The 20,336-nt window shown below is 45.5% G+C and overlaps 1 protein-coding gene across 1 annotated transcript in view; it reads right to left on the reverse strand.

The window, feature by feature from the left end:
- Positions 1–20,336, reverse strand: part of LOC126263057 (Down syndrome cell adhesion molecule-like protein Dscam2) — a 551,657-nt gene that overhangs the window by 274,506 nt on the left and 256,815 nt on the right. Inside the window, exons 10-11 of the mRNA XM_049960035.1 lie at positions 13,363–13,641; positions 11,226–11,371 (exon numbers count right to left, since the gene is read on the reverse strand). Of these exons, the coding sequence (XP_049815992.1) occupies positions 11,226–11,371; positions 13,363–13,641 (425 nt within the window). The remainder of the gene's footprint in view (positions 1–11,225; positions 11,372–13,362; positions 13,642–20,336) is intronic.

Consider the following 20,336-nt stretch of genomic DNA (forward strand, 5'->3'; position numbering starts at 1 on the left):
TCAAGTACAGATAGTGTTGAGGATCAGTGGACAAAGTTCAAAACCATCGAGATGAGTATGTGCCAAGCAAGATCGTAAGAGATGGAAAAGAGCCACCGTGGTACAACAACCGAGTTAGAAAACTGCTGCGGAAGCAAAGGGAACGTCACAGCAAACATAAACATAGCCAAAGCCTTGCAGACAAACGAAAATTACGCGAAGCGAAATGTAGTGTGAGGAGGGCTATGCCAGAGGTGTTCAATGAATTCGAAAGTAAAGTTCTATGTACTGACTTGGCAGAAAATCCTAAGAAATTCTGGTCTTATGTCAAAGCGGTAGGTGGATCAAAACAAAATGTCCAGACACTCTGTGACCAAAATGGTACTGAAACAGAGGATGACAGACTAAAGGCCGAAATACTAAATGTCTTTTTCCAAAGCTGTTTCACAGAGGAAGACTGCACTGCAGTTCCTTCTCTAGATTGTCGCACAGATGACAAAATGGTAGATATCGAAACAGACGACAGAGGGATAGAGAAACAATTAAAATCGCTCAAAAGAGGAAAGGCCGCTGGACCTGATGGGATACCAGTTCTATTTTACACAGAGTACGCGAAGGAACTTGCCCCCCTTCTTGCAGCGGTGTACCGTAGGTCTCTAGAAGAGCGTAGCGTTCCAAAGGATTGGAAAAGGGCACAGGTCATCCTCGTTTTCAAGAAGGGACGTCGAACAGATGTGCAGAACTATAGACCTATATCTCTAACGTCGATCAGTTGTAGAATTTTGGAACACGTATTATGTTCGAGTATAATGACTTTCCTGGAGACTAGAAATCTACTCTGTAGGAATCAGCATGGGTTTCGAAAAAGACGGTCGTGTGAAACCCAGCTCGCGCTATTCGTCCACGAGACTCAGAGGGTCATAGACACGGGTTCACAGGTAGGTGCCGTGTTTCTTGACTTCCGCAAGGCGTTCGATTCACAATGGAGGGAAGTCTTCCGAAGTAAGAGTGATTTCAGGTGTGCCACAGGGGAGTGTCATGGGACCGTTATTGTTCACGATATACACTCCTGGAAATTGAAATAAGAACACCGTGAATTCATTGTCCCAGGAAGGGGAAACTTTATTGACACATTCCTGGGGTCAGATACATCACATGATCACACTGACAGAACCACAGGCACATAGACACAGGCAACAGAGCATGCACAATGTCGGCACTAGAACAGTGTATATCCACCTTTCGCAGCAATGCAGGCTGCTATTCTCCCATGGAGACGATCGTAGAGATGCTGGATGTAGTCCTGTGGAACGGCTTGCCATGCCATTTCCACCTGGCGCCTCATTTGGACCAGCGTTCGTGCTGGACGTGCAGACCGCGTGAAACGACGCTTCATCCAGTCCCAAACATGCTCAATGGGGGACAGATCCGGAGATCTTGCTGGCCAGGGTAGTTGACTTACACCTTCTAGAGCACGTTGGGTGGCACGGGATACATGCGGACGTGCATTGTCCTGTTGGAACAGCAAGTTCCCTTGCCGGTCTAGGAATGGTAGAACGATGGGTTCGATGACGGTTTGGATGTACCGTGCACTATTCAGTGTCCCCTCGACGATCACCAGTGGTGTACGGCCAGTGTAGGAGATCGCTCCCCACACCATGATGCCGGGTGTTGGCCCTGTGTGCCTCGGTCGTATGCAGTCCTGATTGTGGCGCTCACCTGCACGGCGCCAAACATGCATACGACCATCATTGGCACCAAGGCAGAAGCGACTCTCATCGTTGAAGACGACACGTCTCCATTCGTCCCTCCATTCACGCCTGTCGCGACACCACTGGAGGCGGGCTGCACGATGTTGGGGCGTGAGCGGAAGACGGCCTAACGGTGTGCGGGACCATAGCCCAGCTTCATGGAGACGGTTGCGAATGGTCCTCGCCGATACCCCAGGAGCAACAGTGTCCCTAATTTGCTGGGAAGTGGCGGTGCGGTCCCCTACGGCACTGCGTAGGATCTTACGGTCTTGGCGTGCATCCGTGCGTCGCTGCGGTCCGGTCCCAGGTCGACGGGCACGTGCACCTTCCGCCGACCACTGGCGACAACATCGATGTACTGTGGAGACCTCACGCCCCACGTGTTGAGCAATTCGGCGGTACGTCCACCCGGCCTCCCGCATGCCCACTATACGCCCTCGCTCAAAGTCCGTCAACTGCACATACGGTTCACGTCCACGCTGTCGCGGCATGCTACCAGTGTTAAAGACTGCGATGGAGCTCCGTATGCCACGGCAAACTGGCTGACACTGACGGCGGCGGTGCACAAATGCTGCGCAGCTAGCGCCATTCGACGGCCAACACCGCGGTTCCTGGTGTGTCCGCTGTGCCGTGCGTGTGGTCATTGCTTGTACAGCCCTCTCGCAGTGTCCGGAGCAAGTATGGTGGATCTGACACACCGGTGTCAATGTGTTCTTTTTTCCATTTCCAGGAGTGTACATAAATGACCTGGTGGATGACATCGGAAGTTAACTGAGGCTTTTTGCAGATGATGCTGTGGTGTATCGAGAGGATGTAACAATGGAAAATTGTACTGAATTGCAGGATGATCTGCAGCGATTTGACGCATGGTGCAGGGAATGGCAATTGAATCTCAATGTAGACAAGTGTAATGTGCTGCGAATAAATAGAAAGATAGATCCCTAATCATTCAGCTTCAAAATAGCAGGTCAGCAACTGGAAGCAGTTAATTCCATAAATTATCTGGGAGTACGCATTAGGAGCGATTTAAAATGGAATGATCATATAAAGTTGATCGTCGGTAAAGCAGATGCCAGACTGAGATTCATTGGAAGAATCCTAATGAAATGCAATCCGAAAACAAAGGAAGTAGATTACAGTACGCTTGTTCGCCCACTGCTTGAATACTGCTCAGCGGTGTGGGATCCGTACCAGATGGGTTTGATAGAAGAGATAGAGAAGATCCAACGGAGAGCAGCGCGGTTCGTTACAGGATCATTTAGTAATCGCGAAAGCGTTACGGAGATGACAGATAAACTCCAGTGGAAGACTCTGCAGGAGAGACGCTCAGTAGCTCGGTACGGGCTTTTGTTAAAGTTTCGAGAACATACCTTCACCAAAGAGTCCAGCAGTATATTGCTCCCTCCTACGTATATCTCGCGAGGAGACCATGAGGATAAAATCAGAGAGATTAGAGCCCACACAGAAGCATACAGACAATCCTTCTTTCCACGAACAATACGAGACTGGAATAGAAGGGAGAACCGATAGAGGTACTCAGGGTACCCTCCGCCACACACCGTCAGGTGGCTTGCGGATTATCGATGTAGATGTAGACATATGTTTTGTACATAGCTGGTGTCGCACCAATATCCCGTTGAGCATCTCAACAGCAGTAGCACTAGAGCTTGGCGCTTCAGTCAGGAACCGCGCTGCTGCTACGGTCGCAGATTCGAATCCTGCCTCGGGCATCGATGTATGTGATGTCCTTACGTTAGTTACGTTTAGTAGTTCTAAGTCTAGGGGACTGATGACCTACGATGTTAAGTCCCATAGTGCTTAGAGCCATTTGAACCATTTGAACTAGAGCTTGGAGAAAGAAATGAGTGACGAAATGACGCGTAATTCACGATACGGTCGCTACGAGACTAATGTTAACAACATGGCCGACAGTGGACAACCAACAACGCAGCACCGATCGGCAGCTGTTTTACTTTTTCATCAAACGAAAAGTCCTGTTGCGACTCAGAGGCCGTTTCGACAGCAGTTTAACACGCCATGGGCCTTTTGCAACAGAAGCATTCTCAGGCTGTATAATCAATTTATAGGGGAAGGATCAATACTGGAAGCGAAGCGGCTCTTCCGAAGTCTGTTTGTTCGCCGGAAGAATGTTGAAGCGGTCCGAGTTGCGCTACAGAGAAGTCCCGACAAACCATACAGAAAGGCAGCAGTGCAACTAGGCATATCCAGACGCTCCGTTCAACGGATTCTTGCAAGTGATCCCCCCCGGATGACCTATGATTAGAAGCTCAGTGCAGAACACAAGCGGCAGAGACTACTGTTTGCCCGCTGGGTGGAGGACAGTGAACAAACACTCAAAAATGTTTGATTTTTCAGTCAAGGCACGTTTTCATTTGAACTGTGTAGTTAAGAAACAAAATTTCGGCGTAATTGCTTCATTAACGACAACATCATGCTCCGAGGCTTACAGTGTGGATGATAATTTCCAGTCACGGATTTATTGGACTTTTTTCTTTGAAGAAACGGAGAAACTGTGAACAGTGAACTTATATGAGCATGCTCCGCAATAATTTTGTTCCACAACTTCTTGCTATTGCGTTGGCCTTAAAATGCTCATTCAAAAAGAAAATGATGACTCATTTTGTTCACCACCCTGGCACACTACTGATGCTGCATTCAAACATTACGGGGTTGTTTTCTCTACTCATATGCATTAACTTACACTTTTCTACGTTAATAGGAAGCTGCCACTCGTTACCCAGCTATAAACTTTGTCTGAGTCATTTTGGATCCTCCCACAGTCAATCAACGACGACAGTCTCCAGGACGTCACAGTATAATCAGCAAACAGCCGCAGATTGCTGCTCACACTGTCCGGCAGGTGTTGTAGGAGTAGATCACGAAGAAAACGTCAAAAATGGAGGCACGCCGTACGCCCGTGCTGCCTCCCCCTCAGCCTTGTCGTCAATCGCGAACTAATTCTGCGTACTTCTGAGCGTTCTTTGCGTTGTAAGTGTATTTGTACTCGTCCATGTTGTGATTATCTTTAATATATAATCTCATACTGTCAAAAACGCTTACTATCAGGACGAGAAGAGAAGAAAATACACTCCTGGAAATGGAAAAAAGAACACATTGACACCGGTGTGTCAGACCCACCATACTTGCTCCGGACACTGCGAGAGGGCTGTACAAGCAATGATCACACGCACGGCACAGCGGACACACCAGGAACCGCGGTGTTGGCCGTCGAATGGCGCTAGCTGCGCAGCATTTGTGCACCGCCGCCGTCAGTGTCAGCCAGTTTGCCGTGGCATACGGAGCTCCATCGCAGTCTTTAACACTGGTAGCATGCCGCGACAGCGTGGACGTGAACCGTATGTGCAGTTGACGGACTTTGAGCGAGGGCGTATAGTGGGCATGCGGGAGGCCGGGTGGACGTACCGCCGAATTGCTCAACACGTGGGGCGTGAGGTCTCCACAGAACATCGATGTTGTCGCCAGTGGTCGGCGGAAGGTGCACGTGCCCGTCGACCTGGGACCGGACCGCAGCGACGCACGGATGCACGCCAAGACCGTAGGATCCTACGCAGTGCCGTAGGGGACCGCACCGCCACTTCCCAGCAAATTAGGGACACTGTTGCTCCTGGGGTATCGGCGAGGACCATTCGCAACCGTCTCCATGAAGCTGGGCTACGGTCCCGCACACCGTTAGGCCGTCTTCCGCTCACGCCCCAACATCGTGCAGGCCGCCTCCAGTGGTGTCGCGACAGGCGTGAATGGAGGGACGAATGGAGACGTGTCGTCTTCAGCGATGAGAGTCGCTTCTGCCTTGGTGCCAATGATGGTCGTATGCGTGTTTGGCGCCGTGCAGGTGAGCGCCACAATCAGGACTGCATACGACCGAGGCACACAGGGCCAACACCCGGCATCATGGTGTGGGGAGCGATCTCCTACACTGGCCGTACACCACTGGTGATCGTCGAGGGGACACTGAATAGTGCACGGTACATCCAAACCGTCATCGAACCCATCGTTCTATCATTCCTAGACCGGCAAGGGAACTTGCTGTTCCAACAGGACAATGCACGTCCGCATGTATCCCGTGCCACCCAACGTGCTCTAGAAGGTGTAAGTCAACTACCCTGGCCAGCAAGATCTCCGGATCTGTCCCCCATTGAGCATGTTTGGGACTGGATGAAGTGTCGTCTCACGCGGTCTGCACGTCCAGCACGAACGCTGGTCCAACTGAGGCGGCAGGTGGAAATGGCATGGCAAGCCGTTCCACAGGACTACATCCAGCATCTCTACGATCGTCTCCATGGGAGAATAGCAGCCTGCATTGCTGCGAAAGGTGGATATACACTGTACTAGTGCCGACATTGTGCATGCTCTGTTGCCTGTGTCTATGTGCCTGTGGTTCTGTCAGTGTGATCATGTGATGTATCTGACCCCAGGAATGTGTCAATAAAGTTTCCCCTTCCTGGGACAATGAATTCACGGTGTTCTTATTTCAATTTCCAGGAGTGTAGAAGTTTCCAAGAAAAATACAAATAAGAATTTTGTTTTATAAGCGGGCACAAACAAGGTACAACTTAATGTGCCGCAAATGAAAAGATACAATATATTTTGCCACTATACAAATAAGCATGGTTGATTTACAGTAGTTTTTCCTTTAGAGTCAAGCGAAAGATAGGAAAAAATCGCTCATCGTCAGTCGCAGTTGGGAAAAATGAAGCTGTCACGAAAGCATCGTACGAAGCAGGTAATATTGCAGGACAAAATATCCAGCCTTTAACTGACGCTGAATTTGTAAAGTAATGCATGATGATTGTTTCTCAAACTTCGCGTCAAGGTTTCTCAGACAGTAAAGAAATATTCGCTGAAATAAATAAGCTTAAGCTTTTGGGATCTATAAGGGGCAGTCAAATGGAAACGATAAACGATACATATGAGAACGAAGCAAGTAAACTGTTTATTATTTCATAAGCAATCGCCATAACTGTTAACATATTTATCCCCCTGTGAGACAAGACGGTCAGTGCCTTGTTGGAAAAATATTGTGAAAGAATGGAAAAAAAACTGTGATTGTACCCAGGCGTGCACCTCTTTTTCGAAAGCGAATCGGCGGTCACGAATGTCTTTCTTCAGGGCACCAAAAATGTTAAAAATGTGTAACTCCCAGCGAAACTTCTGCAGCCTGGGATACCCCCCCCCTCCCCCCTCCACCCAAGACTGTTAAGCTTACGCTGCAGAAGTTTCGCTGGGAAGCCCTTCCATATCCTCCATTAAGTCCCAATCCCTCCCCATGCGATTTCCACATTTTTGGTGCCCTAAAGAAAGACATTCGTGGCCGTCGATTTGCTTTGGACGAAGATGAGCTCGGCTGGGTACTATCAGGGTTCCGTGGGCAACTGCAAACATTTTTCAGTGAATGCATTGATCGTCTTACCTCACAGTGTGAAAATTTTTAACAGTTACGGAGTCTCTTTTGAAAAAATAAACAGTTTTTTTGCGCTTTTCCCATCTGTCTCCGGTTCACTTAACCGTCCCTTATACTTGTCGCTGCCACATAAAAGATACTTCAAACTATGTGTTTGAGGGGTTAATTAATACAGTAAGACTAGGCAAATACTTTAGTTTTGCCTAAGATTTCAGTACAAATATAGATTCTATAACCCAATTTTCAAAAATGGTTCAAATGGCTCTGAGCACTATGGGACTTAACATCTTAGGTCATCAGTCCCCTAGAACTTAGAACTACTTAAACCTAACTAACCTAAGGACATCACACACATCCATGCCCGAGGCAGGATTCGAACCTGCGACCGTAGCAGTCTCGCGGTTCCGGACTGCAGTGCCTAGAACCGCATGACCACCGCGGCCGGCCCCAATTTTCATTATGTTCAAATGTGCGTGAAATCTTATGGGACTTAACTGTTAAGGTCATCAGTCCATAAGCTGAATACTTAGGGGTTACAATTACGAATAAATTAAGTTGAAACGCTCACTTAGATAATGTTGTGGGTGAAGCAAACGAAAAACTAAGATTAATTGGCAGAATACTCAGGAAATGTAGCAGGTCTACTAAAAGGACTGCCTACACTACGCTTATGTACGCCCTGTTCCAGAGTATTGCTATGCGATTTGGTATCCGCGTCAGATAGGACTAACGGAGGACACTGAAACAGTTCGAAGAGAGGCAGATCATTTTGCGCTATCGTGAAGCTGGGAAGTGGGCGCAATAGATATGATACGTTAATCGGGATGGCTCTCATGAAAACAAAGGCGTTTTTCGTTGCGCCAGGATCTTATCATAAAATGTCGGTTACCTGCTTTCTCCTAAGAGCGTGAAAATATTTTTTGGTGCCCACTTACATAGGGAGCAATTATCATCATAATAAAATAAGAGAAATCAGAGATGCACTGAAAAATTTAAGTGTTCGTTTTTCTCGTTCGCTCTTCTAGAGTGGAACAGTAGAGAAATAGCCTCAACGTGATTTGATGAACTCTCTGTCAGGCAATTGTGGACTGTAGAGTATTTATGTAGAAATAGATGTAGATTACCAGATTTAAACCCGTATGATTTCTGGCTGTCGGGTTACCTGAAGTAGAAGGTCAATCAACGGGGCACAATAATACGTTGGATTTTGAAGATGAGCATAGCGCGGGAGGTAGCCAACATCCGACCTGAGATGCTTCGGGCAGCAGTAGAGCTGTCTTTAGTGGCTTGACTAGCTTTATCCGCAATACAATTGAAAAGTATGATTTTGCAGTTTGGACATCCACAGCTTAGATACACGATAGAAATGTTTTAAAATTTCTCTATAAACACTTAAAATCTTCTAATTTTTTTTTGTAGCCGTATTAGCTGTTAATAGCCCATTTATGACAGTATTCTATAATAAGCGGTCTACCAGCAGCTAATGCGGCTATCAACGAGTTTTTCTAGAAAAGTTTAATAGTTTCTTAGAAAATTTTAAAAAATATTCCTACAATTGAAAAGGAGGGGAGTAAGGTCAAGACCAGTTTTAATCTGAAATAGCTCTGAAATATAGTGCATGGATTTTGTTATATCTTTAATATGTTCATTTTTTCAAATGGAACTTTTTTGTTTTTTTAGTTTAAACATCTTTATTTTTTTTGCTCAGTTTCTTGTCATCTGTGATGAAATGACTGCAAAAATCGTGCTCCATTTGTTTGAAAATATCTTACTGGTTACAAGATGGTGCTGCAATTATTCAATGGAATGAATATTGAGATCTACATAATGTCATTAGGATATTAGGTGAGCCTCTTTCATCTTAACTGTTTTTTATCAAGCCATGATAATTACAAAAAAGATCACATAACCGGATTTGGCATTCCTTACAAATGTGGAATAATTCACAAAAATGTTTCATGGAAAACATAACTATTTCCTATAGCATTTGACCAAACATTTTTTATCAAGCCATGATAATTACAAAAAAAAGATCACATAACCGGCTAACCGGCTTTGGCACTCCTTACAGATGTGGAATATTCACAAAAATGTTTCATGAAAAACATAACTATTTCCTATAGCATTTGACCAAACATTTTTGTGAATATTCCATGTCTATCGACGGTAATATCATGCCGAAACTGGCAATGTGACTATTTTACAAAATGGCTCTGAGCACTATGGGACTTAACTTCTGAGGTCATCAGTTCCCTATAACTTAGAACTACTTAAACCTAACTAACCTAAGGACATCACACACATCCGTGCCCGAGGCAGGATTCGAACCTGCGACCGTAGCGATCACGCGGCTCCAGACTGTAGCGCCTAGAACTGCTCGGCTACCACGGCCGGCTGACTATTTTACAATACACGAATTAACGATCGTGAATTAATACCTTTTTACTTTAATTATGAAATGTCGTTGAATCGCCAAAATTAATTAAAATGTTTACATCTGAGTAGCGGTAATGCCCTCGTTAATTGTAATTAAATATGTTGTACATACTGCGACTAAAAACATTTGGAAATGTGAGTCACCGTTAAAAATCTCATGCGAGTGGACACACTTATCAGTGTAGTATGAGCACGGCTGTGTTTAAAAGAAAGAGCTGCGCCGTTGGAGCTGTAACGGTTAAGTGAACGTTAGCCAATGTGTTTTTGTTGTTGGTATTATTCGAGCAGAGTGTAAGTTCAGCATCAGAGCACAGCGCAAGGAGCAGTAATTAAACGGAAAAGTATGGTTGCAATAGAAGAATTAACTGAACAACAGACATATATTGAAGTTATTGTAAATCGTCTCCTGCTCAGGGGCAAGCTGCAGGCACAGTACAATGCATTCTGCATGCGTGAACACATAGCGGACAGTTACAGAATTCATATTGTATCTTGCAGTGGGTGACTTCTGTTTGCATGTCGTACTCTTCTCTGAAGCATTGTTTGAATAATGTTATTTTTCATGCTTGCAGAATTCTTACTTAATGCCCCACTGTACAGCTACACGTTTCTCACACAGAAAAGACGGTTAGAAACTGGCCCACGAATGAATTGCTTAGGAGTACTTAGTTATTCACACGTTGCATGTATCACAGTTGCGATATCTCGCTATCATGTGGACAAATAAGTTCCACAGTTGCAGTACACTTTCTTAAAGAAAAATACAGCAACGTGCTGACCATTTCTATGATTGTCTTAGGCAACTTCTTTTTCCTTCCGTACAATGGTTTATGCTTAACTATGTTTAACATCTCTTTCTTTCTCTTTCAAACACTCACACACACACACACACACACACACACACACACACACACACACACACTCAGAGAGAGAGAGAGAGAGAGAGAGAGAGAGAGAGAGAGGTAAGTATTAAATTAATTTGAAGTGCCTGCAGTTTGCAGAGTCCCCACACACACACACACACACACACAGAGACAGAGAGAGAGAGAGACAGAGAGAGGTAAGTATTAAATTAATTTGAAGTGCCTGCAGTTTGCAGAGTCCCCCCCACACACACACAGACAGAGAGAGAGAGAGAGAGAGAGAGAGAGAGGTAAGTATTAAATTAATTTGAAGTGCCTGCAGTTTGCAGAGTCCCCCCCCCCCCCCCCACACACACACACAGAGAGAGAGAGGTAAGTATTAAATTAGTTTGAAGTGCCTGCAGTTTGCAGAGTCCCCACACACACACACATACAGAGAGAGAGAGAGAGAGGTAAGTATTAAATTAATTTGAAGTGCCTGCAGTTTGCAGAGTCCCCACACACACACACACAGACAGAGAGAGAGAGGTAAGTATTACATTAATTTGAAGTGCCTGCAGTTTGCAGAGTCCTTTATTTAAACATCAATAAAATAAAGCCACAAGCTTCGAACACTTTTTTGAGGAGGGGAAAGGTCATTGAACTCAATAATTTCTTTTCTGGAGATGAATGAAATGCAATAATTAGTGAAGAACAATGTAGTGATTAAAATACACACTCCAATGACAAGCGTGCTGCATTTAATGAGAGTACCTGCAGAGATTTTGGAATTGGTGCGTTGTCCTTGAGCCAGGAGAACCTTATGGGCAGATCTCCTGAAGACACGGCACAGCTGACCTGGGCTCTTGCCCCTTCCTGCAGATCGGTTGGGAAGATGAATGGCGCAACCACAGGCGGACCTGCAAGAAAAAGGCATTAGACAAATAAAGGCAGCTGGCTGCACTTGCGAGTGCTGTCCAAGGTTATGTTAATTGGCGGACCACCTACCATAGTACATACGAACCGCTTGTCTACACTTTTTCCCGTGGGACATAATCCGCTAAGATGTCCTTGTCGTTCTACCATTTGAATTTTCAAGGTTAAGATGCGCGGTCCAACAACAGTTAAAGTAATCTAAAGTCTCTGATAACTTGATAAGCCTAACTTGCGAAGTGGATGATGATGACTATGATGGTAAATTTGGGTAATGTGCTTAATTCAGTAGACAAAAAATTGCAGGCAACTGGTATACTTTGTGATCTGTCAAAGGCACTTGACTGTGTAAATCACAATATCCTTTTAAGTAAATTAGAATATTACAGTGTAACAGGAAATGCTGCAAAATGGTTCAAATCTTATATCTCTGGCAGGAAACAAAGGGTGTTATTAGGAAAGAGACATGTATCAAGCTATAAGGCATGATCCAACTGGGAACAAATTACATGTGGGGTCCCACAAGGTTACATTTTAGGGCCCTTACTTTTTCTTGTGTATATCAATGACCTTTCATCAGTAACATTACCAGAAACCAAGTTCGTTTTGTTTGCCGATGATACAAATATTGCAGTAAATAGCAAATCAAGTGTAGTTTAGAAAGGTCAGCTAATAAAATATTTGTGGACATTAATCACTGGTTCCTAGCCAATTCTTTGTCACTAAACTTTGAAAAAGCACACTACATGCAGTTCAGAATTTGTAAGGGGTGTCTCAAGAGTATATGCCTAAAATACAATGACAAGTAGATAGAAGAAGTGGACAGTGTTAAATTCTTGGGATTACAGCTTGATAATAAATTCAACTGGGAGGAGCACACCACGGAACTGCTGAAGTGACGTAACAAATCTCTATTTGCAATGCGAATTGTGTCAGACATAGGGGATGTAAAAATGAAAAAGCTGGCATACTATGCTTAATTTCATTCCACAATGTCATATGTGATTATTTTTTGGGGCAATTCATCAAGCAAAGCTAAAGTTTTCCGGGCACAAAAACGTGCAGTAAGAGTTATATGTGGTGTGAACTCAAGAACATCCTGCAGAAGCCTGTTTAGGGAACTAGGGATACTAACTACTGCTTCCCAATATATTTATTCCTTAATGAAATTTGTCATTAAAAATATATCACTTTTTCAAACCAACAGCTCAATTCATGGAATCAATACTAGAAATAAGAATAATCTTCACAAAGATTTAAAGTCACTTAGTCTTGTACAAAAAGGTGTGCATTATTCAGGAACACACATTTTTAATAACTTGCCAGCAGCCATAAAAAGCTTAACAACTAATGACATTCAGTTTAAGAGAAGCCTAAGGGATTTATTGGTGACCAACTCCTTCTACTCCATTGATGAATTTCTCAATAGAACCAACTGATTTGTGTGTGTATATATAAGCACAGTATAACTTCTGCACAATTACACTGCAGTAATGTGTTAATTGTAAATGAGTGTGTGTGTGTGTGTGTGTGTGTGTGTGTGTGTGTGTGTAAGTACAATCTAACTTCTGAACCAGTTCAGTGCAGTAATGTGTTCATTGTAAATAAGTATTTAGTAGTTGTATTACACGTTTATTACCTTATAAATAAATAAACAACTTTTTTATTTTAAATTCAGTGCATTAGTATTTCTAAAATGATTCTTTTGTACAGCGTTCATTAAAATATGACCATGCCACTTGGAACCTGTGGAATGGTACATTAGCTTATTTGTTTGATTCGTAAATATTTGTCATGTATTGTTGTTTTTCTGAGATGTTCTACATCCTGGAGGACCTCCTCACTACGGATCAATTGGAATGAAAGTAAATCTAATCTAATCTAAAACCCAAATTCAGTGAAAAATTGACCGTCATTTGAAATGCACTGTGGGATGTTTGGACGCGCCGTCCAGTGTTCCGGGGTCAGTGTTACTCACGCGTGACGGCCAGCAGCAGCTCCCCGCGGACGAGCTTGCCCGCGGCGCCGCGCACTTTGCAGACGTAGGCGCCCGCGTCGGCCGCCGGGTCGACGCGCAGGATCCGCAGCGCGGCGCCACCGTCGCGCAGCTCGTGGCGCAGGCCGGCCGACACGGGGGTTCCCCGGCGCTCCCACGAGACCTCCGCCACGGGGTAGCCGGCGTACGGGCAGCGCAGCAGCGCCGCCCCGCCGGCCACGGCGCGAACCGCCTGCGGCAGCTGGCGCACGTACGGCGGGCCTGCCGGGCAGTCAGGCGCACGTGACGTCAGCTCAACAGTGCTGCTCACATGCCAGCTGTGGGACTGCCGTGTTGCAAATAATGTTTTCACTTGGATCGAAACGTATTCCAGAAAGGCTTCACCATCGTCAGTGCATTCTTATAACTGAAAATATGGAAATAATAAGAAAACGTACTGTGAAATACAACGACTTTTGAGACAGTGTATTTATACGAGGGTCACTCCAAAAGAAATGCACACAACTTCTTTTTTTAAAATCCATCTTTTATTCTACATGTTTGAAAGTTTTACACCGTGTAGATACATCATTTAGGAACAATATTTTCATTTCTCCACATAATTTCCACCCCTCTCAACTGTCTTACGCCATCTTGGAACCAGCGCCTGTATACCCGCACGGTAAAATTCTGGACCAACCTGTTGGAGCCACTGTTTGGCAGTGTGCACAAGGGAGTCATCATCTTCAAACCTTGTTCCACAAAGAGAGTCTTTCAGTTTCCCAAGAGATGATAGTCACATGGAGCCAGGTCAGCACTGTAAGGCGGGTGTTTCAGTGTTGTCCATCCGAGTTTTGTGATAGCTTCCATGGTTTTTTGACTGACATGTGGCCGTGCATTGTCGTGCAACAGCAAAACATCCTGCTTTTGCCGATGTGGTCGAACACGACTCAGTCGAGCTTGAAGTTTCTTCAGTGTCGTCACATATACGTCAAAATTTATGGTGGTTCCACTTGGCATGATGTCCACAAGCAAGACACCTTCGGAATCGAAAAACACTGTAGCCATAAATTTCCCAACAGAAGGTGTGGTTTTGAATTTTTTTTCTTGGGTGAATTTGCATGATGCCACTCCACTAATTGCCTCTTCATCTCTGGTGAAAAATGATGGAGCCATGTTTCATCATCTGTCACAGTTCTTCCAAGAAATTCATCTCCTCCATTCTCGTACTGTTCCAAAAGTTCGCTGCATACCATTTTTCTTGTTTCTTTGTGAGCCACTGTCAACATCCTGGGAACCCATCTGGCACAAACCTTTTTTAACGCCAACACTTTCAGTATTCTGCAAACACTTCCTTCCCCTACCCCACCGTAGCGTGACAATTCGTTCACTGTGATGCGTGTGTCAGCAGTCACCAATTCGTTAACTCTCTTTAACTCTCTGCACATTGTCTGGGGTGTGTGCAGTACGAGGCCTGCCGCTGCGAGGACAATCCTCAATATTGCCGTGCCCGCTTTCATCACGTAACCTGCTTGCCCACCGACTAACTGTACTGCGATCGACAGCAGCATCTCCATACACCTTTTTCAACCTCTTGTGGATGTTTCCCACTGTCTCGTTTTCACAGCACAGGAATTCTATGACAGCACGTTGCTTCTGACGAACGTCAAGTGTAACAGCCATCTTGAAGACATGCTGTTACGGCGCCACTCACGGGAATTGGTTGAACTAAGTTTGAAAACAGGCGGGAAGGATGTGTCTACACACTGTAAAACTTTCACGCATGCAGAATGAAAACTGTTTTTTTTTTTTACAAAAATAGTGTGCTTTTCTTTTGGAGTGACCCTCATATAAAGTACTAAAAATTATTTGATTTATTGACACAGTCTGTTAACTAAGAGCATGATCGCCTCTGCACACAGACGTTAAAATACAGGGTGGACATAAAGTTTGGGAACACTTTTAATTATTTATTGCATAATAACTAAATATTGTACAGATGTCATACATATTACATTTTGAAGAGAAACTCTGGAACTTTTTTTACAAACATTCGAAATGCGAACCATGAGTGAATCGGCAGACGTCAATACGGTAATAGAATTCTTGCCATACCCGTCCCAGTATGGCATCGTCGATTGTGGCTGTCGCTTCCTGTATTCTCTCCCGGAGCACAACGACATCACGTGGTAGAGGCGGTACATACATCTGATCGTTAATGTGTCCCCTCAGAAAAATGTCACACGGAGTGAGATTTGGTGATCGGCGAGGCCATTTCGTGAAACAGCTGTCCCCTTCTCTAGCACGGCCGATCAATCGCCATGTTTGTGACTAGCGCTGACTTCCGGCAATTTACCAAACTTCGCTGTGGCGGTATACATTAAAATAAACTTTCATGGTTTCTCTTCAAAATGACATACGCTGTTTGGTTCTTGTGCAATACATAACTGAATGTGTTCCCCGACTTTATGTACACCCTGTATAATATCGCCTTAATTCTTTCACAGCCCATTAGATGGAGCCTTTATCTCTCAAGTAATGTCCATGAAGCATTAGTTTACTTTGAATTCTTAACTGAGATACGCAAGAAGAGACATGAGTGCAGCTAACGCGTCGCGTTTTCAGGCTGTGTTTTTCTATAGCGACTCCGGACGTCCGAAGATGAGTCATACCGCGGCGTCTAAATATGTGGAGAACTCAAAGTAATTTGTACAAAAGTGGGTAACACGATATGATAGCACTCCGTCTTCAGGCCACAAGTGGCCCATCGGGACCATCCGACTGCCGTGTCATCCACAGCTGCGGATATGAGGGGCGTGTGGTCAGCACACCGCTCTCCCGGTCGATATGAGGGTTTTCTTTGACCGGAGACGCTACTATTCGGTCGAGTAGCTCCTCAATTGGCATCACGAGACTCAGTGCACCCAGAAAAATGGAAACAGCGCATAGTGGCCCGGATGGTCACCCATCCAAGTGCGGGCCACGCCCGACATCGCGTAACTTCGATGATCTGACGGGAACCGGTCTACCCACTGCGGCAAGGCCGTTGCCCAACACGATACAAACTGGTGAAAAACGTGAATGAATTTGAAGACCGTGGCTCAATCGGCAAAGTGACTCCAAAAGCGGAAAAAAATCTTTTCGTGAAAACCATTCTTAACATTATGTCAAGCGCAGCCAAAATCGGTAAAGTGACTCCAAAAGCGGAAAAAACTTATCTCGTGAACACCATTCTTTACATTATGTCAAGCGCAGGCAAAATTCTCTTTGAAACAGCTGTCAAGGCAAATTCGACGCGTTTGAAGGCCTCTTCCACATGAACCCGCGGAGAATTTAGTTTCAAGCATGCCTAGGAGATGCCAAGCAATTATTGGCGCTGCAGCGACTGGACGTATTATTAATTATAGTTGCATTTTTATTTTTTTTCTTATTTGGTGTATGTATATGTTTTAGTTTGTCGTCAAATATATTTTTTTATTGAGAACGAAGTCTTCCGCGACGGCACTTTTGTACAAAACACTCTTGGACTTCTTGCTGCGTCAATTCACTGTAAAACGTCGAGCTTTCTACCATTACTTTTCACCGTCTTCGCCAGGAGCAACTGACCGTGAGAACTGTTGCCCTGGTGAACTTTTAGATGTTGTGGTACAACGAAACTCAGTGTAGAACAAGCCGACGCACACTGACTTATATCTTACCACCCAGATTTTTCACCATCCAGTCCAGAAGGTAGCAGCCTTCAATACATTAGTACACAGAGAAAAAACCGTTTCCGACGAGGACCATCTGGATAAAAAAAAAATGGTTCAAATGGCTCTGAGCACTATGGGACTTAACATCTATGGTCATCAGTCCCCTTGAACTTAGAACTACTTAAACCTAACTAACCTAAGGACATCACACAACACCCAGTCATGACGAGGCAGAGAAAATCCCTGACCCCACCGGGAATCGAACCCGGGAACCCGGGCGTGGGAAGCGAGAACGCTACCGCACGACCACGAGCTGCGGACCCATCTGAATCCCGAAATTAATTATATAAAGTATGTGTTCCTAAAAAACGACTGTGGGTCACCTGATATGAACTCCGCGTTCTCCAAGAAAAGGATACTTGAAAATGTTGAACATTGGCGAGGTGAACCCCCGACTGCCGTCCTTCCTTTCTGCCACGCTATCTCCAGCAAAGTAGGCTCAGTTCTGGGAAAACGAGCTATCAGATATATTTTTCGATCTCATAAGAAGATAAAGGAGAAGCTACGCCCTGTTAAGTCTCCGCCTCAGGATCCCTTGTCAGTGCGGAAGAAATTACCCTGATCAGTTCATCCGCACCGTTACCGACGCTGCGCAGGACATCAACGACACATTAAGAGGCCGGCCGCGGTGGCCGTGCGGTTCTAGGCGCTCCAATACGGAGCCGCGCTGCTGCTACGGTCGCAGGTTCGAATCCTGCCTCGGGCGTGGGTGTGTGTGATGTCCTTAGGTTAGTTAGGTTTAAGCAGTTCTAAGTTCTAGGGGACTGATGACCACAGCAGTTGAGTCCCATAGTGCTCAGAGCCATTTGACATATTAAGAACCGAGACGTGGAGAGAACAGCAGTTGCTGAGCACAGCCTCACAAACAAGTGGCAAGCAAACTGTTTGACGGTAGGAAAGATCTGTTGCAGGGTCCTAAATACTGGGATCCTGTAGTTAAAGACGCTGTAGAAATAAGAATGTGTGAGAAATCCTTCAACTGTGACAGCGGATATAATCTTAGCGGTGCATGGGAACGAGCCCTGGACGCAGAAAGGATCCGGAGATATTCGTTACAATGTTTATGCTACGGCGGCGGCGGTGGCGCCACCAGCGCAGACGTTGACACCATCTGCGACAACATTACGTATTTACCGACCAATCAGAAGCCGTCTATGGGATATATAAAGCCAATTGACGCGGCATGAACTCCGAAATGTCTTATACCACATTTTTTACTGATTAACCCGACAACGATCTTACTTAAAGACTGTACTATGCCATAGAAGAGATATTTACTTTCCTTGCCGGCCAGTGTGGCCGAGCGGTTCTGGGCGCGTCAGTCTGGAACCGCGCGACCGCTACGGTCGCAGGTTCGAATCCTGCCTCGGCCATGGATGTGTGTGATGTCCTTAGGTTAGTTAGGTTTAAGTAGTTCTAAGTTCTAGGGGACTGATGACCTGAGCTGTTAAGTCCCATAGTGCTCAGAGCCATTTGAACCATTTACTTTCCTTACTCATACAAATTATATTATACGGGTTGAACCAGAACTCCACCGACAAACTTTCAGATGTTCTTCACGGATACTTTCTGGTTATTTTTGTGTAAGGGACCCACGGTGTCTGTCGGCTCGTTACAGAGTAATAACGTAGTGATGACTTATTCAGTCTGTTACATTTGTTTCTGAGAAAACATCTTCACAACGGTGAAAATTCGCGAAAACGTACGTGACTGTGTACAGCTGATGTGATTGGTGACGCTATAGAGGCCGCCCAGCTTTGCGCCGCTATGGTCGCAGGTTCGAATCCTACCTCGATCATGGATGTGTGTGATGTCCTTAGGTTAGTTAGGTTTAAGTAATTCTAAGTTCTAGGGGATTGATGACCTCAGACGTTAAGTCCCATAGTTCTCAGAGCCTTTTGAACCATTTGAACCATCTCCCACTGCATTCAGTGAACCCGTAAGTGAGGTGCATATCGGCCAACCCTTCAGCGATACTCCTACCCGTCGTAAAGATGTGTGCCACTATTTACGCGCAGCTAACACTACCGGAAAACAAAACCCTAGGGAGGATCGGGCAGCGCTGAATGCAGACTTAAGGGCAACGAGGTAAGGAGGGCGTTACTACTGTTTACAGCATGAAACAAGACAAACAGCGCATACCGTCGACATGTGCACCGTTGTACATTACTTTCTGTGCAATACAAATACAAAGCAAGTATCCAAACGAAACACAACAGCTCCGTAACGAGCCGGAGACCGTGGGTCCCCCATACCAAAATACTAAGAAAGTATCCGTGAACAACCTCTAAAAGTATGCCGATGGAGCTCTAGTTCATCCAGCATACATGCTTTCCATTTGTTTTATCGAAATTAAATGACATTTTGTCTAGAAGCAAATAGAAGAATGTATCATGGAGACATTAACTACTGTGATTGTCGCTTCTCTAACTATTCGCTACGAAGGTATGAACAGTAGTAGGGTACAGTGTTGTACCTTGAGGATACTGCACCTCGAAGCACATGGTAGGTCTTGATTGGTACTACAATCTAGTGACACATTTCAAAATCGCTCGAGAGTCCGCCATGAGCAGTTCCCGCCATTTTCTACTGTTTTGTTGTCGTGAGACATTATGTGTTTTGTGCAACATTTGTAAATATTTTGGGTTCTACACATTTAAGTGCTGTACGATATATTAAAGCTGTTTCGAGGAAAATTTTTGGCAAGTAAAGTTCTTTATACACTCCTGGAAATGGAACAAAGAACACATTGACACCGGTGTGTCAGACTCACCATACTTGCTCCGGACACTGCGAGAGGGCTGTACAAGCAATGATCACACGCACGGCACAGCGGACACACCAGGAACCGCGGTGTTGGCCGTCGAATGGCGCTAGCTGCGCAGCATTTGTGCACCGCCGCCGTCAGTGTCAGCCAGTTTGCCGTGGCATACGGAGCTCCATCGCAGTCTTTAACACTGGCAGCATGCCGCGACAGCGTGGACGTGAACCGTATGTGCAGTTGACGGACTTTGAGCGAGGGCGTATAGTGGGCTTGCGGGAGGCCGGGTGGACGTACCGCCGAATTGCTCAACACGTGGGGCGTGAGGTCTCCACAGTACATCGATGTTGTCGCCAGTGGTCGGCGGAAGGTGCACGTGCCCGTCGACCTGGGACCGGACCGCAGCGACGCACGGATGCACGCCAAGACCGTAGGATCCTACGCAGTGCCGTAGGGGACCGCAC

The sequence above is a fragment of the Schistocerca nitens genome, chromosome 1, assembly GCF_023898315.1.
Source record: "Schistocerca nitens isolate TAMUIC-IGC-003100 chromosome 1, iqSchNite1.1, whole genome shotgun sequence".
Taxonomy (NCBI): Eukaryota; Metazoa; Arthropoda; class Insecta; order Orthoptera; family Acrididae; genus Schistocerca; species Schistocerca nitens.